General features: G+C 38.2%; 2 protein-coding genes across 2 annotated transcripts; one reads left to right on the top strand and one right to left on the bottom strand.

The window, feature by feature from the left end:
* Positions 1 to 2241: 2241 nt before the first annotated feature.
* On the top strand, positions 2242 to 7379 carry LOC105223534 (isoleucine--tRNA ligase, cytoplasmic). The gene is made up of 6 exons (XM_011201275.4): positions 2242 to 2481; positions 2542 to 3160; positions 4002 to 4634; positions 4816 to 5660; positions 5721 to 6216; positions 6428 to 7379. The coding sequence occupies exons 1-6, from the start codon at positions 2345 to 2347 to the stop codon at positions 7292 to 7294; spliced, it is 3597 nt and encodes a 1198-aa protein (XP_011199577.2). The 5' UTR covers positions 2242 to 2344; the 3' UTR covers positions 7295 to 7379.
* Positions 7380 to 19554: 12175 nt separating this feature from the next.
* On the bottom strand, positions 19555 to 24368 carry LOC105223535 (DNA repair endonuclease XPF). Its single transcript, XM_011201276.4, has 9 exons — positions 23936 to 24368; positions 23702 to 23863; positions 23038 to 23634; positions 22806 to 22960; positions 22137 to 22747; positions 21762 to 22085; positions 20478 to 20717; positions 19906 to 20421; positions 19555 to 19837 (listed from the first exon to the last, which is right to left on the bottom strand). The coding sequence occupies exons 1-9, from the start codon at positions 24229 to 24231 to the stop codon at positions 19631 to 19633; spliced, it is 3108 nt and encodes a 1035-aa protein (XP_011199578.2). The 5' UTR covers positions 24232 to 24368; the 3' UTR covers positions 19555 to 19630.
* Positions 24369 to 24516: the final 148 nt, after the last annotated feature.

The following is a 24516-nucleotide window of genomic DNA, read 5'->3' as shown; positions in this document are numbered from 1 at the left end:
GCTTATTAGGTTCAAAGGTCAACTAGTTTTTAAATTCCCTGCTTTGAACTAGTATGAGACTAGTAGTACATTGTTAGCCACTACAGAAAGGAGTACGATATCATTAAGGTCTATTATTTACAATTTTCGGTGTTAAAAATAACTAGTCCGAAAACTACTAGTTACTGAAAATAACCCTCCATTAAAAATGGTTAAATTCCGCCAAAAAAAAATTATTTTTTAGAGAGTTATTTTATTACGTTAAAATAATTTAAATATTGTTTGTTTATTACTGGATTTTTTCCATTTTAATACTTAACCTCTAAAGCATGCCTAAAATAAAGAATTTGTTTTTCCACAATTAAAGCAGATTTCGTTTCGCCTTTTTTGAACTAGTATGACACTAGTGAATTGCTGGCCGAATTCTTATTCGTCATGTCTCATAAAAAAAATTAAACAAGTCGTTTTGAAACTAGTACGATTCTGATACTTTTAAGACTAGTTCATTTTCAAAATGTTATTTTAGTTATACTACAAACTAGTATTTTTGATTTTTGTTTCATTTACTTCTCCACTATGTGCATGAAACAACAAACAAAAATACTAGTTTGTAGTATAAATAAAATAACAGTTTGAAAATGAACTGGTCCTTAAAGTACCAGAATCGTACCAGTTTTAAAACGACTTGTTTGAGTTTTATTTTACTATTAATAAAATTGAACTTTTACACGTTTTTTATTAGATATTTTTCACTTCATTTTCGAAGTCCACAAAAATGATTTTTTTATAACTGAACAAGATTATCTTTCGTTTCTTTTTCGAATTAGTATGAAAGTTATACATATGTTTTTGAACGAAATCTCCTTTTTTTAAATTCAACCTGGCATTACTATTTAAGTGTGGTAATACTGGTCTGAAATGTACTAGTTAATAATTATAAATTCCAATGTGTAAATGAACTGGTCCGAAAAGTACCATATATGTACAGTTCGAATATGAATTTTGAGTGAGTTTAAAAGAATAGAAATACAAACATACATGTATACCTACGAGTATTCACATACATACAAACATTTATGTATATACCGCTTGTAATAGTTATTCACTCAGCTGTTAGCGCTCTATTGCTCATGCTGCCGTTGCTTGGCTTGCTTGCACTGCAATCGAACTATATATTGCGTCATACTTTTATGCTCATGCAATTTTCTTATAAAATTTCATACTTCGGTTTGCGATTTGCAGCGTTGTCGGCAGCAGTTCACAGTAGTTATTACTCATTTGTTAGTAGTGGAGGAGTAGCAAAGTATCAGCTGATGTTATGTAAACAAAGGCACAGCTGAGTGGTGCGCATGTCGAAACGTCAAGGGGAGTCCGAGGTTGAGTTTCTATTGGATTCCAAGATGGCCGACTTTAACCGCAAAATGGTTGCATTGTGTTATTTTCTTAAAATTTATGGTAAAGTTGTCCCAAATATATTGGTTATGTATACAACTTTAATATATTTTCGAAAGAAAATCGTTTTATTTAAATATATATGCTTAAAAAATCAACAATATGAGCAAATACATAAAAATTTACGTTTTCTATTTATGCCTTTTTTTAACTATGGTGAGTTAATAAATGTTCACCACTGAAGATTGTTAGGTGCATATAAGCAACCATGCCAAATAGTGGGGTCCAAAATATGCTTATTCACAGCCAAATTTATATTTTTGCAAGACAATTTGCAAGCCAATTTGTTTTGATTTAATGATTTTAATCTGCAAGCTGCATAAATTACCTAAACGTATTAACATACACTTAAAATACTGAAGCTCAAGATGCCGACCCTTCAAAATCCCGACAATATTCAAATATCTTGCCAGTATTGCTATTGAGCCTGGCAAAATAGTGTTGCCTAAGCTAATTTTATTTATTTGGTTAAGTCTATGAACATTAATTTATTTATTGTTCAAAAGAATTATTGTGATAAGTAATACCAAATTTTTCCACAATAGTAATTTCCAATTTGTCCATGAATAAGTTAACTAGAACGCTTAAAAATATATGGAGTATTTATTTATATCAAGAAGATACAATTAAAATTTTTGAGAATTGAGAACTAGTATTTATAAATGTATAAATATAGTACTATAAATTTATAATTTAATATGATAGCATTTTCCCTTTACGCTAACCGTTTTAACCTCTCGCCACCCTTATTCACCAGATGTGGCCATGATTTTTTATTGTGAACGTACACTTGGGTGTAGGTTAAAGACTGTGAATGCTCACTTATCTTACTCCCTTGTAGCATGGTTCGGACGTGCTGAAAACCAAGTGATAGTGATACCTTCTTACCCGTGGTGATACAAGAGACGTGGCAATGGAACCGCAAAGCGATGACATTTACCGCGTGCCGGAGACGATACACTTCCCAACAGAAGAGCTAAATATACTGGAAAAATGGCGCAGAGAAAACACTTTCGATCGGTGCATGCAGCTATCCAAGCAGAGGCCAAGGTAAGCAGATAAAGTGCAGTGCTACTGACAAACTCTCACACAACATGTTTGCAAACTTAGGTATACATTCTATGACGGCCCACCTTTCGCCACGGGTCTGCCGCATTATGGCCACATTCTGGCCGGCACTATCAAAGATATCGTGACACGCTACGCGTATCAGCAGGGCTATCATGTGGAGCGTCGTTTTGGCTGGGATTGTCACGGTTTGCCGGTTGAATTCGAAATTGATAAACTTTTGAATATCAGCGGACCGGAAGATGTGCAGAAGATGGGCATAGCGGCGTACAATGCAGAGTGCCGCAAAATAGTTATGCGCTATTCAAATGAATGGGAAACAGTTGTGACACGTATGGGACGTTGGATTGACTTTCGTAATGACTACAAAACGCTCTATCCCTGGTATATGGAGTCGATTTGGTGGGTTTTCAAGCAACTCTATGACAAAGGACTTGTTTATGAGGGTGTTAAGGTGATGCCCTATTCGACTGCGTGCACAACGGCGCTTTCTAATTTCGAATCCGGCCAAAATTACAAAGAAGTAATGGATCCTTGTGTGGTGGTAGCATTTGAAGCGGTAAATATGGCGAATACATACTTCCTCATTTGGACAACTACACCGTGGACGTTGCCGTCGAATTATGCCTGCGCCGTGAATCCGAATTTGATTTATGTGAAGGTATGTACAAATATTATTGTATCTAATTAACCTATAGTGGAATGAGCTAAGCAGTGTCAAAAGTTGAGCGCGTGGTAAAAACGCAGAAATGCGCCATATTTATTGTTTTCATTTAAACAATTTTGCCATTGGTCAGTACGCATATATAGTTTTGTACACATCTAAGTTTTCAATTACAATTTTTCATAATATGAGTATAAAATATCAAAACTGAAAACAAAATATTAAAAATAGTTTATATATTTATAAATAATAGCATTCTACTCTGATTTTGAGTTATTTTAAGAAAATTGCAAACTTATTGAAGACAACTTTTATAATTACTATTACCGGCGTTGTGAGAGCAATCAGCTGACACGTTTCTACGGCAAAAATCCAAATGCCGTGGATTCCTACATTCCATTCTACAATGGATTCCTACGACAAAGAGGAAGGGAGTTACATTGCGCACCCATAAGATAGGTCGTAGGGTCTATTAGTTATTGCTACTTCTTTCACTTTGACGAGAGCCGTATATTTTATTTTTCTACCCATTTACGTCAAAATTTTCGATGAGCTCCTTTAAAAAACAACTAATAGACAAAGTTTAAATAAAGTTACCGGTTCTTTTGGAGTTTACTATCACTTTTTAAGATGCGGCATACTTTCGAAGCACTACAAAGCTCCTTTGTTTTAGTTTCAAATCCTTAAAATAACATAAAATCGAGGAGAATTTGTTCTGTAATTTTCGACTAGGATAGACAGCCAGTATATTGATCAGATTTGGCGTTACCGATCACTTTTCTTATAAAAATATTTTTATTAGCCTTTTGTAGATATTAATATTTTCTATTTCTATTAGATTCTCGACAAGAAAACTAACCGCTATTATATATTGGGTCAAACACGCTTAAATTACGTCTACAAAAGTGAAGACGATTATGAGATTATCACAACATTCAACGGCAGCAGTTTGCTCAATGAACCATATAAGCCACCGTTCACATATTTCGTCGAAAAAGGTTTAGCCGTAAATGCATTTCGTATACTAGTCGATGATTATGTAACCGATGATAGCGGCACGGGCATCGTGCACAATGCGCCCTACTTCGGTGAAGACGATTATCGCATTTGTCTGAATGCAGGTATTATAGAGAAATCCAGTACACCAATTTGCCCGCTCGACGAAGTAGGACGCTTCACGGCGGAGGTCACCGATTTCGCGGGTGTATATGTTAAGGATGCCGATAAATTGATAATAGCGAAACTAAAGAAACTCGATGTACTAGTCTCAACCGGACAAGTTAAGCATAGTTATCCATATTGCTGGCGTTCAGATACACCATTAATCTATAGGGCGGTGCCATCATGGTTTGTACGCGTGGAGCATATGTCTCGGAACTTACGTGAATGCAGTGCACAGACTTATTGGGTGCCGGAAGGTGTACGCGATGGCAGATTCGGAAATTGGTTGAAGGATGCGCGCGATTGGGCGGTGAGTATTGTAAACTTTTATTATATTTCATTATTCAGGCAAATTAAGCAAGAAATTCTACGTATATTATTTGACTAAAGTATGTAGTACTAAGCGTCAATAAAACTACACGAATTTTATGTTTCTTAAATCATCTTCTTTCCATTATCACCCTTTTTTGCGCCTTAAATCTATATTTTAGATAAGTCGCAATCGTTACTGGGGCACTCCCATTCCGATCTGGCGTTCACCCAGCGGTGATGAAGTCATTTGTGTGGGTAGCATAGAGCAATTGGCAGCATTATCTGGAGTTAACATCAAAGATCTGCATCGTGAGACAGTTGACGAAATCGAAATCCCCTCTGCCGTACCAGGAAATCCACCATTACGTCGTATTAGCGCCGTTTTTGATTGTTGGTTTGAATCCGGCTCAATGCCGTATGCGCAACAACACTTTCCATTTGAAAATCAGAGCAATTTTATGAGCAACTTTCCGGCCGACTTCATTGCCGAGGGCATAGATCAGACACGCGGTTGGTTTTATACGCTACTTGTTATTTCGGCGGCTTTATTCAACAAGGCGCCATATAAAAATCTCATTGCGAATGGGCTCGTGCTGGCCGCTGATGGACAGAAAATGTCGAAACGTAAGAAAAACTATCCAGATCCAATGGATGTGTTACACAAATATGGCGCCGATGCTTTACGTTTGTATTTGATAAACTCGCCGGTGGTGCGCGCAGAGAATTTGCGATTCAAGGAGGAAGGTGTGCGTGACATCATCAAGGATGTGCTGCTGCCATTATACAACTCCTATCGCTTTTTACTGCAAAATATTGCGCGTTACGAAAAGGAAGATCTGCGCAACTCATCGCATTACGTCTACAACAAGGAGCGCCATGTGAGCGGACAAACCAATCTACTCGATGTTTGGATAGTTTCGGTAAAGGAGTCTCTTATTGCCTTTTTCGCAAAGGAGATGAAGCTATATCACCTATATACAGTAGTGCCACGCCTTACTAAGTTTATAGATCAGTTGACGAATTGGTAGGTCCTCTATTTAATACAAATTAAATACAGCAAAAATAATTTATTTTATCTTTTAAGGTACATACGCCTAAACCGTCGCCGTCTTAGAGGTGAGCAAGGCGTCGCGGACTGTCTCCAATCTCTAGACACGCTCTATTCGGTACTCTTTGACTTGATCCATCTACTGGCGCCATTCACGCCATTTCTATCTGAATACATTTACTTACGTCTGCTACCATTTCAAGAGAAGGCAGCGAAGAACCCAGAAGCAACTTCGGTGCATCATCAAATGTTGCCACAAGCAAATTTGAAACTTGTTCGTCTTGATATTGAGAAATCCATGTCTTTGATGCAAACTATCATCGAATTGGGACGAGTTATGCGTGATCGTCGCACAACGCCACTTAAATGTCCGCTCTCAGAAATAATGGTAATTCATAGAGATTCGGAGATTTTAGCGTCTGTGGAGCGTTTGTCCGACTTTATTCTTAATGAGCTAAATGTACGCAAGCTGACACTCAGTTCCGATAAAAGTAAATACGGTGTAACATTACGTGCGGAGCCGGATCATAAGGTAAGCTATGTTGGGAAGTATAATATATTAACGTATTTAAAGTCGAGGCATTCGGAACTCGTAAAGTACTGTATTTATTAGAGTTTTTATCGACTTGAACGCCTACAATACTGATAGTTAACAGTAACATGCTCTAGCGCTTTCACGTTTAGAGTCCTGCCTCCTAGAATAAACGATATAATTTTGCTTTTCCACTTTCATTTTATTTCAGATATTGGGTCAACGCCTCAAAGCCGACTTCAAAGCTATTATGAATGCAATAAAATCACTCAAAGACGAAGAAATACAAAATCAACTCTCCAAAGGCTACTTTACTATACAAGGTCATCGCATTGAGCTCTCAGAAGTGCGTCTAATTTATTGTGTGTCAGAAAATTTGAAGACGAACTTGGAAGCAAATAGCGATAATGATATACTCGTCTTACTGGATATGACTCCAAACGCCGAGTTGTTGGAAGAGGGTACAGCACGTGAGATCATCAATCGTATACAAAAGTTAAAGAAGAAAGCAAAATTGATACCAACCGATGAGGTGGTAGTTTTCTATCGACTTATCGAAACGGATTCCCAAGAATCAGAGCGTAAAGCGTCTAACGAAATAACAACCGTTATAGGAAAATACATGAATATGATTACAACAACCGTTAAATCGGCGCTTTTACTATATAACGACGAAGATAAATGCAAGCGAAACGTTATCATAACGGAATTAGTAACTGTTAAAGGTGTAAACTTAGAACTGACTATTTGCTCAGCGAAAAAGCATAAGACAACGTCAGTAGAAAACGTGAATATTATGCTCACCGATAATCTAACACCGCGTTTTGGAAGAGATAGACGCACAAGTTTGCTTTTGAAGCATGTCGAAACTGGAGAATTTATTACACTAACACAATTACATGCCGAGATCGATTTGAACTTTGGCCTTTATGGCATAAGTTACAACGTTTACTGGTTTGATAAAGTACAACAACAATTACATACACTAACCGCTAATGATTTAAATGAAAAACTGTATGGGAAGCAACTGGTGGTGGCGCTGAAGGCGAGTGATGTGAGCAAAGCGACTTTTCTGTGAAAATTTTAAAACATCAATTATAAATTGTTAAAAAGCAGTTAGTTTCATGAAATAAATTTAATTTATTAACAATAACTTAAAAAAACTTGTTTAATTATTTCTATAAAATATAATGCAGAACGCAAATATAGACTTCTTAAGGGGGTATTCTACTCTAGAAATCAAATTTTGGGAAGTTTTTTGAATTAAAAAAAAAACCAAAAATATTTTTACTATCCATTTTTTTATGGTGTTTTTATTGATATCTTAAGAATACAGAAAAAAAAAATTTACAAAAAAATATTAAAAATTAAAATAGTTAGAGGGGGCGAAGACCGGTGTAAAAAAATGGCGCATCCAGGTGACATTGATCCTGACTCTCCTGGTGGTCTGAAAAAAAAAATCAAAAGAAATTCTTAATCAGTAAGGATGCTGTTATAGTCCCTACCTCAGCGACTGCCTGAAAATAAAAATCATTTTTTACGCTTTTTTTTGGAAATTCCTGAATTTTTTTTTAAATATTAAAAACAAAGGATAAATGATTATATAAAGATAAAGGATTATATAAAGAAGGTTCACACAAAATCAAGTAAATCGGTTGTATAGAACTTGAGATAATGCCGGTACCGTGTGAAAAAAAGTAGTGAGTCTACCTATCAACCGGGCTAGGTACTGCGTCACTAAAGTAACTATAGTTCTTAAAATAATTTTAATTTTTAAAAATCTTTTGGAGGATATGTTCTTTAGGGTCTAAAGTTTAAATATATGAAAAAAATCGAAATTTTCAAAATTCTAGAGTAGAATACCCCCTTAAAGGAATAATTATCAATGCCTTATTATTTGCTGCTAAGGTTTACTTGCAAAATCGGACTTTCTACGTTAGATGCCATGATGCTGAGTCGGATTTTAGACCTGTTCGTGCTTGTGTGCCAAGGCAGTGTACTCGCTCCTGTGCTCTACATTCTTTATACAGTAAACCTTCCTGTCATCAACTCTGACTCCACGGTAACCTACAGGTATGCTGTTGATACTGCGCTGCTAGCCTCAGGTGGCACTACTGCTTCCAGAAAACTGCAGATACAATTGAATGCTCTAGAACCATGGCTCACCAAATGAAATATTGGCATCAAAACTCAAAAGGCTGTACAAGTAGTATATGTCCTCAAGCACAAAACTTGGCCTCAAGTGGCTTTATATGGTTAGTTGTTAGCAACAAACACATGCACAAATAATTTGGGGATTACGAGTGAAGACACTTGCAAAGATCACGTAAAAATAAAAAGAACTCAACTAAGATTAAAGTTAGCGTATCTACATATACTGACTTCTGACGCCAAGATCCCATCTTAAGTAATACTTATAAAGTAATACTTAGGTGGATCCAGGATTTTTTTGTTTAGTACTCTCCGATCCAAACGGGGTTAGATCGCCGAAAAAACAGTCCTTGGTCAGATGAAATCCGAGTCAATTCCGGTGCGTAGAACCGGCTGTCATGGGAATTGCCAAAAATTAAGATCGATTCGTTCTCTAATAATCCTCCCGAACTTTTAGAACTAATTTTTATTATTATGATTTTTCTTATTTTAGAGAAATCTTAAAGAGTATTCAAGCCAAATTTTGAAAAAATTGTCCGAGTTGTTAGAGCACCAAAAGGACTATAAATAAATCAATTCAAATTATAATTTTGATTCCTTTAATGGAGATATTTTTGAATATCTAAACTATTAGGTTAGGTACGATTGATGATCTGTTGGTATGTCGAAGAGATCTCACTTAGATTGTTATGTTCAGTTCCTTGTCAGTCAAGATGAATGAGAAACTTCTGTATTTGGATATTAGCTATCGGCAAAGCGCTCTGAACTTATAACAAATCTGTTTTATTTCTATTTTCGCTTTCTCACTTGGATGTCTAAATCAATGAGGTTCCAGGTATTTTTAGCTTGATCTGGCAAAAGTGGGACATTCGAGGAGGTAGTGTTGAGATGTTTCTATGTCATATTCATCCAAGGATCTGACGCAGCTGACATATGGTAAGATGTTCACTATTGAAACATGTGAAAATATGAAAACTGGTGATATAATTTTGCAATGTCTTCGGAAAGAGTGTGATAAGATTACTTACTATAAAGGGTTAGGTTTGTTCTTCTAACGAATATTTAATTTTTTGCTAATTATTTCAAAGTGAACGTTCAAAGACCTAATAGTGAACAGCTTTTAAAAATAGTGGAGAATTTTTTCTGAAACTATTTTAAATATAAACAATTTGTAAAAGGCTCTCCAGACTACTTTAATGACTAGAAGTGAAGCTAATGAACCAGATGATAAACTAATCAGTTAGAAATACAAATTTTATTTGATGAGATTATTCAGGATAAGCTGGTTATGTTATTTCTACAATTAGCACTATTGAAATGATAGAAAGAACATAATTCAATCGCACAGATTGGATCAATGAATAGATTAACTGAGAGAAAACTTCGGTGAGCAATTAATATGATGTTTTGGGATGGTCGATTGGCTCCAAGACCGTGAGATATCACACCGTTACAGTTTTACATTAGGGGATATGTAAAGTCTAAAGTCTATGCGGATAATACCGCTTTGATTTACGCCTTGAAGCACAACAACACATGTGTCATTCGCCAGTTACCAGTCAAAATGTTCAAACGAGTCATCGAAAATTGGACTCAGCGGATGAACCATCTGAAACGTAGACGCAGCCAACATTTGAAATAGATAATCTTCAAAAAATAAATGCCAAAGAATGTTTTTTCGAATTATAATGAAAATTCCTCATTAAATTTTAGGTTTTTGTGTTTTTTTTTCTTTAAAAAAGTAGCGTACCTCGAAAATTATCGTTATTTAGTATTTTTTGTTAAAACATTATTATTAAAATTGGAACTTATTGGTATTGGAACACCAAAATGCATGGTAAAAGTCATGTTTAAAACGGTACATAGAAAATATAAAAAGTTCCTACTGATACTAGATAGAAGGGACTGTAGATTCATGACCGCAAAACTCACTGGTCACAGTCTATTGGTGGCACACACCTGCAGAATGTGGCTGACAGATGGAGAAGACAGACGTGCCAAACGCAGGCATCTTAAACTACTCCTCATGGACTTCGTTACTTATCTATACGTGGCTTATTTGCTTACCAGTCTAACCTAACCTAACCTAAGATCTTGAAGTTGGAAACTTCAGTTGAAAGCCTATGCTTATGTTATTATAAGGTTAGTGATGATTTACTATTTATGAGAGTCGCGACAAATACCAATTCATTCAACTCATGCACATAACCTTTGAACCTTAACAACAGTAACAAGGAAACAAACCCCTACATTATGCGTACATAGAGCATTATTTCTAAATTATCCAGATTTCTTACATCCTAAACAAGCACTAATGTAATTTCAAATGATTGTGTGTGTGTGTACAAATATCTGTCACACTAATTCCTGCAACAAAGTAGCAGCTCACAATGGCTCATGTCAAATACCAGCACTAAATCAGTTGCTTTACAGCTTTGCACTACATCCTCGCAACCACTTTGCACAACTTTAATGCCAGTGCACACACCCCCGCAAACGCGCTCTTCAAAAATTTCGACTGAGTCAACGCAATCTTTAAGTGCTGAAACATGTTCAAGTGTGTTGCAATTCGAGTGCTCGAACAAAGTGTTTGTATGTAGGTGCAAATGCGTATGTACATATGTATGTACATATATTTACTTATATAAATGCAACATTTCGATGTGTGTGAAGCTCAGCTGTCGCAGCATCTTCAATTTATCTTCACTGTGGCGTATGCCGTGCACCGTTATGCCTTAATGCTTGCCTTATTTCCCGCTGGAATGCAACACGATGCGAGATATTTTAATTGTTTTTGTTGTAGTTGCTGTAAAATTGTTGTTGTGTTTGCTGCTTTATATTTTGTGGGGGTTGGCTGTTGTTGCTGCAAAAAAATAGGTTGTTTTTGTAAATATTGTTGTTGTTGTAAAAAGTAAATACTGTTGTTGCTGTTGTTGTAGTAAAAAATAAAAGTGTTGTTGTTGTTTTTGTTTTTGTTGTACAAAAATGTTGTTGTAAAAGAAATATTTTGCTGTTTTTGTAAAATTTAATGTCGTAAAAACAACAATGTTGTTGTTGTAAAAATAAATTGTTGTTGTTGTTGTTGTTGTTGTAAAAATAAAATTGTTGTTGTTGTTGTTGTAAAAATAAATTGTTGTTGTTGTTGTAAAAATAAAATGCTTGTTGTTACAAAAAGTCGGTTTTAGTTGTTCTCGTAGAAAAAATAAGCAGTGTTGTTGTTGTAAAAATTAAATGATGTTGTTGTTGCATGCCCTGCATTTGCTAATGCATGCATATGCATGTCTATGTTTCCATGCAATCTTTATATGTATATGTATGTACATATACCGTAAATGCATGTGTGTTTGTTCGCCTACTTAAGTAAGTAAATGGAAATTTCCGTTGTATTTGTCAGCGGTCGCCCATGTCTGTCACAGCTCTACCACCTGCCCGCCACCCACCATTTAACCGCCGACAAGCCGTCTTCGCTCTTACTAATTCGAAATGTTATATTTTTATTTCGCGCTTCGGGTCATGAGTGTGTGTCGCAATTTCCCCGAGTATCTTTTAACACTTAGTTCCGGCAGTTTTCTTCACCTCACACACGCGCACACACATGCATACAACATTTGAATAACATATATGAGTAACATATGCGCTTATGTATTAGTATATATTGTATATATGTATGTATATAAAGTCGCTTGCAGCCGCTGGCACACATTGCAACCGCACAAGTAAGCCAATCCCGCACAGAGTTTTGTGGTTAAGTGCTTTTGGTTGCTTGTTGCCAGCTCTTCTTCAATGAAATTCCGCTTTTTCTAATATATTTGTATATAACGGTGCGGGTGCGCGGTGCAGTGAAAACCACTGACAGTGCTAATCATTGTAGAAATCTGCTGTAGTTAATTACACGCTCCGATTGCAACTGCAGCGATATTTAAATGTGTATTAATTCATCTTAGTGGCTCGCTGAAGCGTTAAGCAGCTTAATTGGTGTTTAGTGCTTAGTGGACCTTTAACGGTTTGCTTTAATTTAATTTCTAAATACTGAAAATTCAATTAATAGCCCTGACAGACGACAGCGCTAATATGCATTAGCGGGCTTAATTTACATTTATTTGCGCATATGACCCATGTTAATGCAAGTTTGTAACGCACAAAAATTCCGTGCATTTTGGTTGATTTGACTAAATTTGAGTAGGCAACACTGCTCAAAAATGGCCGATTTTTGCTATTTATTGACAGATGTCGCACTTTTGCTATCTATTTTTCCAATATTCTTAACTTTTTTGCACACTTTTTCCGCATTACAATCAATTATTGCTATTAATTTCACTCTATTTTCTTTTAACGTAGAAAATAATAAACGTATTTTTTTTTTAAATTTATATTGATTTTACAAAATTAACAAAATTTCTTTTAATACTTTATCTTATTCATTTTTGTTTCACTTTTTTTTTTTTAATAAAGAAACAAATTTCACTATCAGCTGTCTAAATGCACAGGCCTGCCGTCTGTCACCATAAAATTTCAATTCGCATTAGCGTTGCTTAAGGCGCATTAATTTTGCTCGTCTGTCAGGGCTATAACACTACATTGGCGACGAGTATTGCCCCTTTTTTTCTAACTAATGCATATCGTTATCAAATAGTACAGTTAAACATTTAGTCTAAGAGCTTATAAGTCAAGTAGTAGCCAACAAAGTAATACAGCGCACTTCTTTGGGAGACGTTTGTCCTTTATATTTACTCTTTTTATGACCTTACGTCTAAGTTTTCCACAAATTATAGTTGTATTAGCCATTAGCAGCCTTAAAAACCTCAAATTCCTGACAAATATGGATCCAAAAATGACAGAGACAAAATTTCACGACGCCACGAGCTGTACACAAACAACTATGACATAAAAAGACTTTCTTTGTCCCCCCTCAAATTTATCCCATTTAGCCCCTTTACACTTGTGCCAACGATTTTTCCAATCCTCGAAACGGTTATTAAAGGCAATTTCTGAATAGCTTCGCACAAACGATGCATAACACTCAACTAGTAATTCTTGTGGGCAGTTTGGCCGGTCGGATGACACCACACCTCGATGATCGAAGAAAACTGTCAACATAACCTTGATTTTTGACGTGGTTTTTTTGACTTCGACTCACCTTTGCCAGGATATTCGGCCGACAAATCGTCTGTTTCCGGGTCATAAGCATTGATCCAAAATTAATCGCCAGTAATAATACGTTTCATGACATCCCGGTAGTTGGAAAGCATTTTTTCACAGACCTTATTGCGACACTGTTTTTCGAAAACATGTAGTGATTTTAAAACCATTGATTATTCTTAGGCCCAAAAAATCTTTTAAAATGGTTTTCACTGATCCTTCCGATATTCCAACGATTGCAGCAAGAACTCTAAATGTTAATCGTCTATTCTCAAGCACCAAGTCCTTTATTTGATGGCTCTGTTGATCACATTTGGTCTTGACGGCCGTCCATTACGTTGTCATCAAAAGCTTTCTTCAATAAATTTGCTGTTTCGTTACCTATTTGGCATGTAGCGTCGGTTTGTTTTTACCAAACATCGTCCACATCAACACACCTCAATTCAGGCTCGAATAGTCAACATTATGACCTTTATGTTTTGAAGAAATATGGAATATCGTTCCCTCTGCCCACAAAGCACACCAACCTGTAACATTTTGAGCAGCAACGGCGTCTCAACAATGGTTTGTAGGTTATCAACACTCCAAATAGGACATCTTTATTTATTAACGAACCCATTTACCAAAAGTAAACTTCATCGCCGAAAAAACTTTCTTTTCAAAATCGGGTACGGTAACCATCTCGTTTAACCCATTCACCGAAAGTACGACGCGCTTGGTGGTCACTCGGCTTTAATCTTCCTGCAGTTGGATTTTTGTAAGTCCGTAAAGCAAGATCCTTCCACAAAATCTTCTATGAAGTTGATGGGTGCAGCAAAGTCCCTGCAAAAGACGATAAACAGTGTGTTCTACCGATAGTTATGAAAATTAAATCATATAGTGTATTTTATAAATAATAAGAACGTCTACACTTTCTTATAAGACTTTAATATGCAGAAAAAAATTGTTATTTTTTCGAGTTTTTGAGTTCACTCTACACAGCCTCTTATTCCTCTATAAAGACTATGCCTCAGCCCATGCTTAACACCTGCTTCTCGTTCGATTTTCTTCTTTCTTGCAAACATCTTATTGTCTCAACGTTATATCTTATCCACCCCAGCCACGGCTGTTAGTAATGATGATTACGTATACGCAGTGTCCTACATGTAACGAAACACCTCGCTGTTATCATTGATAGACCATTTTCTTACTAAACACATCACAGCAACGCCTGCCGCGTTATTTTTCAGCAAATTACATGTTATTATTGTTGCAGCATTTCGATTTGACTTGGCGATAATAGCTCGCAACGCTAAGCAGAATGCCAGCAGCACGGCATGTCAGTCAGCACCCACTTAGCGAAAGTTAGCTGTGCAAAAACAAGAAAATTCTCTGCCAATGGCCGCATGTTGATTAGATTTTATATTTTGTTTTGAAAACAAAAGTATTTCTACATACTTACATATATATATGTAGAACTGTGTACTTCAAATGATTTGGGTAAGTGGCCCAATTCGCCTGCGAGCTTAACAGTAATGAGGGTAAATACATGTTTTCGCTTTAAATTTTATTGCGAAAAGACTTTAAATCCATTTCTAAGACAGAAGCTATAAGTACATGTATTTGCATGATGGCAACGCAGAAGACCCTGATGAACGTTAAGCATAAAACGTCATAAAATATAGAGCCCCGCCAATAGCTAACCCCTTGTAAAAGGTTTTTCGCTATCTAGCCTACTAAGGGGAGAAAGTTTCATGGAAAGGTGCTCTATCAAACTCAGTTCTAGAAATGCGTTCCTTAATGAAGCTCTACAGTATTAAGAATCTGACACTCGGGTCTTCTCATTGCGAGCAAGCTTGCAAGATCGGATATCTCAATTATTTTCACTTTATTTCTTAAGGATAAATATGGGATATGGGCTTATCTTCGCAGCAGATTTCTTGACTTGCGAACGTGAAGGCCTTCTAAAGCCTCTCAGCAAATCTCAATTTTTGCATGAATACAGTTTTAACCTCTGAGTAAATCTCTTTACTTCACAGATATAGTTTAGACTCAGATCTGCTAACAAATCATGCTATCATTCCATGGGTTGAAATTCCCGAATAGTAAGGGTGGGCCATCTAACGTTTTAAATTTGAATTATCTATATTTCGACATTGGAAACGTCAAATACCATTCGGAAAGTGACAGATATTCAGTAAAAAGTCTAAAATTTACGAAATGGGTCACTATTCACTATTCTACAGTTCGCAGATTGGGCAGAAGATCGTTTGACCGAGGATGGTCAATTTTACCGAAAAATCATCTTTTCGGACGAGGCTCATTTCCACCTCGATGGTTACGTTAACAAGCAGAATTGTCGCATTTGGGGCACAGAAAACCCGCACGTAATCGTCGAGAAGCCAATGCACCCAGCACGAATCACTGTATGGTCTGGTGGAATCATCGGCCCATTTTTCTTCGAAAATGAAGAAGGAACCGCAACCATCAATGGTGAGCGATATCGCGCAATGTTAACCGAATTTTTCTTCAAGCAAATTGAAGAGGAAGACTTGGACAACATTTGGTTCCAGCAGGACAGCGCTACGTGCCATACAGCAAACGCGGCACTCAATCATTTACGCCCTATCTTCGAAATTTAAAATTTTATATGGCCCACCCTATACTTTCATATCATTCTGCAGTATAAATTGTCCGTTATTTCAAAAAAGCGGCAAAGGTCAAAGTAATCTTTTCCCAGCTAGCATTCCATTTGTCACATATCGACACAAAAACTCGGGTTTATTACGCTTGAACATCTCCAAACACTGATCCTGAGCTCGTACCGCTTTTGGGCGTCTAGACTTAGCATACCAGTCCTTTATGGTCAAGTCCTAAAGTCAGGTCGATATGGCTCAAGCAGCTTACGAAATCCGGTCTTAGACCAAGTATCCTGTGGGTAGCCAAAAAACATACGTTTGAAAGAGAGCTAAAGTGAGAAGGCGAAACATTCCTCCCCAGGGTTGTGCGCTGGGTTTGAACCCCAATCAACAAACAGATTGAATCTTATCAGTGTGGCTTCAGACCTGTAAAATTAGCAACTGACCAGATATTCACCATGTGCCAAATGTTGGAAAAGACCCGTGAAAGGAGAATCGACACACACCACCTCTTTGTCAATGTATCTATCATCAATGTATTTATTGAGGGAACATTTCGGTGAGCAAATAATTTAACGTTTTTGCCCGTTCGAGCCGGTGAGCATAACATAATACATGTCTTTCGCCAGTTACCAGTTCGAAATACTCGAACGAGTCATCGAAAATTGGACTCAATGGACGGATCAGAGATAATCTTCAAAAAAAAATAAATGCCAAAAAATGTTCTTGAAAGATAATAAACATTCCCTATTAAATTTAAAGTTTCTATGTGTAGGGAACATCGAAATGGTTGACCCTTTTTTATAAATGCTTCTTTTACCGAGCTTCTCTCATTTGTGGCCTACACATCGAATTTGTCGGACTTATGTAGAGGGTTCTACTAACTTTTTTTGCCAACTTCAAAGCTGAGAAGAATTGAATTCAACTCTTTAAATTTACCTCGACTTATGATGCGGCGGTTACCAACCACACAATTGAATCGATTGCGGCAGTCGCCAAAATGCCTTCAAAACTCTCTCACATCATTTAATGAGGTTTGCAAAAACAATGTACTCATATGTAAATAATTACTCAAAGTCATTTATGTAATTGAAATGCTCATTATTGCATACGTGAAATATTTGCGTTTATCTGATTGATTTATTTTAACAATTTGCCACGTGAATTAAATGGCACCTCCACATTCCAAACAAGTTTTATGTGCAGCATACCAAACCGCTGTTTGGTGTGGATAAAACCCAGCAGTAAACTTGACTCTGTGGAGACCAACTCGAAATCGTTGCATACCGGAGCAACATCGTTCCGAAATCGATGGATATTTGCATTATGACAGAAGGAGAAGGAGGAAGGACACCGCTTACGTGATTACAGCCGAGTCAACAACAGCGCGCCAGTCGTTTCTTCTCTTCGCTACGTGACGACAATTGGATATTCAAAGCGAAGCCAGGTCCTTCTTCACTTGGTCCTTCCAACGGAGTGGAGGTCTTCCTCTCCCTCTGCTCCCCCCGGCGGGTACTACGACAGCCAGAAGGAGTTTAGAATTCTGTAAAGACAATCCCATGAAAGTTGTTGATAACCGCTTGATAAGTACGAACCTTTTCAAAAAAAAAACTAATCCTAATTGTAATAAAAACAAACGTCTGAATGGAAAGTATATATTGGTATGTTTGTATCTTTCGAAAGAAGGCGAAAGAAAACGAAAGAATAAGAAATCCGAATACGAAAACTCGTAACGCAGAGTCATCAAATATTGTCATCGTCCATACCTCTGCACCATATAGCAGGACGGAGATGATGAGTGACTTGTAGAATTGTGTCTTTGTTCATTGAGAGAGAACTTTACTGCCCAATTATCTACTGAGTCCGAAAGAACACGTGTTGGCAAGAGTTAATCTTCCTTGGATTTTAGCTGACGTTGTTGGTGGTGTTTAAGAGTATACTGGTTCCAAGATAGGCGAAGTTATCTACGACTTCGAAGTTATGAGTGACGTGGGAGTCAAGTCGCCAGTGCGACGACTGTTTGTTTGATGACAGGAGATACTCGTCTTGCCCTCGTCATCTACCAGACTTATTTGCTCCGTTTCTTTGTTCAAACTGGAGAAAGAAGAGCTAACAACGCGGTTGTTATGGCCAATGATATTGATGTCATCTGCTTCTACTCTTACCACTCTACAATCTTAAGATTGTACCATCTCTATTCAGACGAATTATTTTCTCCAGGAGTAGATTGAAGAAGGCGCATGAAAGGGAGTCGCTTTATCTGAAACCTCGCTTGGTATCGAAAGGCTCGGTTGTTCAGACGTAAGTCTTTCCATGATGAAATGCCAAACAACAATGACCGAAAATAACATGACTTGACACTAACCACGCGTGATCTGTCAAAAAAACAGAACGGCAATTGAAAAAAGGACCTTTACTTGGATCACCCGTTACATTGGAGTTGAACATTTTTTGTACGAGGGCTGCTATATATGTACATTTCTGGCCTAATAATGAAAATAGGCATATTTATCAACGAAAATGTTTTTTTTTTTTCGTTGGATTTGGCTCGTCTTGGAAGACCCACACGGTCGATTGCTGTTTTTTTTTCGGGCTCATACGCATAGATCCATGATTCGTCACCTGTGACGATCTTATAAACGTCGTTTGAAGCACCACGATCGTATTTTTTCAGCATTTCTTTACACCAATCCACACGAGCTTTTATTAGAGCGATTGTCAAATTGTGCGGGATCCAACGAGAACAAACCTTTTTTACGGCCAGGTGTTCATGCAATATCGAATGTATGCTGGTGGGAGAAATGCATAGGCATGCCTCTATCTGAAGGTATGTTACATGACGGTCTTGCATTATCAGTTCACGTACGGCATCGATGTTTTCTGGCACAACGACTGTTTTTGGACGACCTTCACGGAATTCGTCTTTGAGCGAGCGCCGGAAACGATTGAATTCGTTGTAACAGTTTTTCACAGCGCTATAGGATGGTGCTTCATAGCCATATAAAGATTTTAGTGTATCGATGCACTCTTTTCGAAAGTTGTGAAAAATGATCGCACGAAAATGTTCACGAGTTAATTCCATTTTTTGGCCGAGATGAATTTTTTAATTCCCTGTAAATAAAACAATTCACGATTAAATGACAAAACGTTCTGAGTGATGTTATGCTAAAAAATGTCAAACTTTCCAATGGAAATGTCAGATTGCACCTGGCAACACTTAGTGTTGCCTAGTCCAGAAATATATATAGCAGCCTACGTATTAACTCCTTCATCGAATCCCCTGCCAATGAATGGCGTACTTGGAGGCGAAACACCAATCAACGCAGATCGCGACCTTGAATTTGCGCGTGGAACTAGAGTGACCCTTGCGAAACTTTGTTCTGACTTTGGCTTAAACTCACTTTCTTTTATTTTCATTAAAACATAGGAGTAGTCTTCACAAAATTATAATTTATAGCGTATAAAACGAAGAACAAAAGTAATTTACCTTAAACTACATAGGGTACTTAATTTTTGAAACGCCGTTGCACACCACGTGCGGCCACTGCTGCTGCAGCGCCACGCCGAAAACGCGAGTGTGTGCCAACGGACTTGCCTGCGACCAGAGCAACAGCGCCCGACACCTCATCTTTCTCGGGCAAATGAGCCACATGCAACGCGTCCCACAGCATACGGCCATTCTCCTGAGAGTCGAGCATTTCGCCGATTTCCGCCTAAAATTAAAAGTAGATTTACAATGAACTGGATATAAACTAACTACTTAGTAGGTGTGTGGGAATACCTGGGTGCGCTTCAGCAGCGCCTTCAGCGAGCCACCTTGACGCATGAGTTTGTGCACGTTGCGCGTGTTGACGCCGGGCAAACGTAGGAGAAAATCATAAATATTGGGATTGTATTTCAGCTCCTCTCCACTGGTGCCAGACTCATCGCAGCCCACAGCGGCGGCTTGCTTCGGATCCGGTTGTGGTTTGCCCAGTTTCAGCTCCTCAAAGAGTTGCGCCGTCGCATATGGGCTAGGCGACCAAATCAGACGCAGTTTGGGGAAATGTATGGTAAGCAATTGCAGCTTCTGCACAATGTCCGAATGTTTGGACGTAGTATTCTGTGAAAGCATATATTTGCCCTGCAGGTGGAAGGGTTTATTCTGATCGAATTCGATAAGCAGTATCGGTTTGGCGTAGTAACGCTGCATTTGTATGCACTGATTGTATAAGCGGCCGGAATTCAACGAGCCTATAAGATCGGAAATCGATTTGCGCTCAACGCAGATATCGGGTGTCAGTATGTAGTCGCCAATCTGAAATGGACCGATGTTATTAACGTCATGCGCTCATATTTTGAAGTTAAACTTACCGTTATAGTGACAGGTAGCACTTCCATGCCACGCCGGTGTATTAGACATGGCAGATCAGAGCGAAACTCACGCATATCTACAATAATTTGCGCCGCAGTAAACGGTACAAGACCCACTTGACCGCCAGCTTTGCGGGTAACAGCATTACCCGCCTCTCCGCCTTCATCTTCGGCATATGTTTTATAGAGTATGAAAGCTTCGTCCGTTTTGCCATCCTGATACGCAGGTACGACCATAACCTTAAAGTCAAAAAAAAAAAATAAAAATACAGTTAGTAGTAGTAAGTCAGTTCATTGCAAGACATATGTATATTTGGTATATCGGGTTCACTTTAGCTACACGAGGCAAGTCGGGGTTGTTGTTGGTGTTGTAGCGAGAGAATTATGCCGAGTTGACAGTCCTTGGACGGATAAAAATCCGGCTCTGTTCCGGTTACGTAGACTCGACAGTAGTGAGAGCAGAGACAAATCGGGGTCTTGTTCTGCTATGGTAGCGGTTTGACTGCAACAACCACATTTACTGAGAGAAAATCTATAAAAGTGTTATTGGCTCCAACGTGAACACGTTTAGAGGCTAGGAAAATTGGAATAGTAAAATCTCTTATATCATAAAAGTATTGCAGGAAGGACCTGCGGACATTCTAAGATGGCCATGACCATAAGTAGTTGGCTGGGAACATAATTCTTCTACTTAATTGGCGTAGACACCGCTTACGCGATTATAGCCGAGTCAAAAGGGGGGTCTCTCATCCGAGGCTGTTCTTGTTTTTTCATTGGAAGTGTTTTTTTTACGTGGCGGGTCCCAAACCCAGCGCAAAACCCTATGCAGGGGATGTTTCGCCTTCCCACTTTAGCTCGCCTTCAAACGGATGTTCTTAGGCTACCCAGAGGATACTTGGTCAAAGACCGCAAGTCGTGAGCTGCTTGAGTCATATGTAAAAGAATCGTTTCTGGTCACTCCCAAGTTAATGGCGAACAGAGAACTTTCCTCACTTGCGTGAACTTGTACACATGACTCCATCTTCCAACATAATTACTGCGAAAAAAACTGCTCGTTGGTTCTCACTAGGACAGATGTTCGTGTCACCCATAAATCCCTAAAAGTGGATCACCAGACCGTTCCCACAATAGTCGTGTCTACGTAACCTCACCGGACCCGTGTTTTATCCGTCAAGGACTGTCGATTCGGCAGACTACAACAACAGTGGATCACCAGATCCTCATAGATCGGCAAAACGTTTTGAGCTTAGCACAAAGTTATTATTATTGAACTATTAGGCTTACTCGCTTCGTTTCTATAATCAATTCGAAGGCCTGCTTCTCACGACGCAAGCTCGTCAAATACGATTGCTCTTCCACGGTACGCGCATGTATGAGGAAAAATACGCGCATGCGCTCGTTGACAGCGCGCCGTTGACGCGCCTCATGTATCTCCAATTGTCTTATAGCAGCCACATTACAATGGTACATGATCACATACTGTGGCTGTATCTCCTCGAGTATGCGATCAAGCGCCATCGGACCTTCATGCTCCGTTTTAAAGGTCTGTATGCAGATGAAAGGTTGATTGCGTGCCGCTACAGCTGCAGTAATGTCCAAATCTGCTAACTGTAAAAAAATAGTATTAAATTGCTTGTGATTTTGAAATGAAGGACAAACCTCTGGGAAGGGCTCAAATATGGAAGCATTCATATTAATCGCCGCAGCGCCACTAGCATTTGCGGCATCCTCAAATTCGGCGAATGTTGATGATGTGTCGCCGATATCGCTCAGTTGCGTCATGGTCAATAGGTAGCTCTCCTGAAAGAAAGTGGTTGAGAGTGGATCATCCCCATCCGAGCTAGTTAGCAATTGTGTTAGCTCATCCATGGGTGCACTTGTATCCTCGTCGACAACATCACTTTCATTGGTACTAGCTTGCGATTTCTTCTGCGTGCCACTGAGCTTTTGCGTGACTCGTGCATTCGCTGCAGACTGTTGTAGTTGTGTTAGCGCTCTTTCAATTTCTTTCACATTCTTAACTTTATCATAGCTCTCCGCCAACTTGCCAATTGGTATCTCGTGCTGCATGGCGGCATATAATAAAAAACGCTCACCGCCTTGTGTGAGAAATTGACGCAACTGGAAGCAAGTGCGTGTATCTTGACAGAGTATTAGCACTTTCGGCGGGTCCAAACAGTCCGGATGCGAACGTTTCATATCTGCAGGTATTTCTACTTTGAGTATTTCGGCTAAATGTTGCCATTTCGGACAAGGTTCGGGTTCGAATTCTGTAAAGTAAAAAAAGTTAAAATGGAACGGAAAGGCTTAAAAATTCAAACTGCTTACCGCCCTGCGCGTTGTAGACACGCTCTTTGGACAAGTTGAATATCTGCTCTGCCGAGTCCAGCAATGTCCAACCGGAGTTGCTGAGCGCGTACTCTGTCGTGCGATAGCGTTTGGTCAGCGCATAAGCCGCTACTGCATCATGGTAGATTGTGGAACTATAAAATCGGTATATGTATGTGTATAAGTATGCTTAATACAAAAATTAAATTAATTTCAATTTTGTCTCACTCACATCATTAGATTACGCAAAATCTTCAAATCAGCCACTATCAGTTTCGTCTGGGAGTTCAGTTGATGCCAAATGCAGTCCAGCTGCGCTTGCAATATTTTGTGGAACTTCTTTGTAACGCAGTTCTCCACAGTGATTTCCTCCAAATCGACTAGGCGATTAATACGTTTTATTTCACGTACTAAGTAATTCATTATATCCAGCAAATGCGTTTGTATCTGTGTCATCTTCTGCGTCATTGGCACGTGCAGCTCAATCGTTTGAGCCTCGTATGGTTTCAACGATTGCTGCACGACTGCATGAAAACGTGGCCAAATGTATAGTTGTTTTACGAAGAGATTGCGCATAGTGCGCTCTATGTGCCCGTAACCGATTGTGAATGCCTCAGCGCTACTAGAAAATGCTTTAATGAATCCAGTTTTGTTGCGCATGCGAAAGAGACGCAAGGCAAAGGCTTCCTGACACGATTCGACAATCGTATGTGCGCGCAACACTACTATGCCGGTTATCAATTCGATGGGTATACGATTTTTTAATATATCCACAACTAAAATACGTGTGCTTATGAATTGTATTCCACCTTCCAAATAGACACGTTCTCTATGGGCAGATTACATGCAGGTTAATTAATATGGCAATTTCTGCACTTATATGGTATGCTGCTTACCGCTCAGTCGCAGTTGTTGCTACCTCATGTACATATTTGTGCTCCAATTTGGCTTTATAATATTTCTCCTCCCAATCAGAAAAGTTGATTACAATCACAAGATTGCCTGGATCACTGTAAACCTTCAGTATGTTTGTAACAACGCGCGTGTAGTTTAAACCTCTGCGATATTAATTAAATGTCAATATTAAACATTTATTTAGAATTAAATATATAAAATTTATTATCACTCACTTGGCGCATACAGTAAGCCCATCCGAACCAACTATATCAAGAAACATCTGTTTCTCATATTCCAACATAATGACATCTTTACGCTGTAAATATTCCTCAGCGGTCATAACATTTGCTAAGGTTTCATCGTCGTCTTGAAATCCAGACTCCTCCACATTTGAGGAGGTTTCAGCCTCGGTTGGTAAAGGCTCCTCTGTGGATTCTTCTTCTGAACATCGTTCGGTGTTCGATTGCTCATTCGATTTCTTTAAGCTTGCTTTCGATGTTGATGGCTGATTATCTTCTTCACTTTCCATTTCGATATCAAATTAATAAATCTGCTTTATAATTTCAGTATTTCACCATTTGGCGGTATATTTTTGCCGGTTTACTCAAAACAAAAAATGTTTATATACAATACCGAGACAGCTGACATATTTTTCGCATTATGCTCTGCAGGGTGATCACAAAATGAAGTAATTTATAGTTAAGTTTTGCAACTATATTTTGTATTTATTATTTCAACTATGTTTCTAATTCTGGGAACTCATCTGCTTTTGTTTTAAAATAAATTCCCGTTTACTTTTTAGTGAAAATTTAAC

The sequence above is a fragment of the Bactrocera dorsalis genome, chromosome 4, assembly GCF_023373825.1.
Source record: "Bactrocera dorsalis isolate Fly_Bdor chromosome 4, ASM2337382v1, whole genome shotgun sequence".
Classification (NCBI taxonomy): domain Eukaryota; kingdom Metazoa; phylum Arthropoda; class Insecta; order Diptera; family Tephritidae; genus Bactrocera; species Bactrocera dorsalis.
Note: the sequence above shows the minus strand (reverse complement) of the source record. Positions and strands in the feature narration are given on the sequence as shown.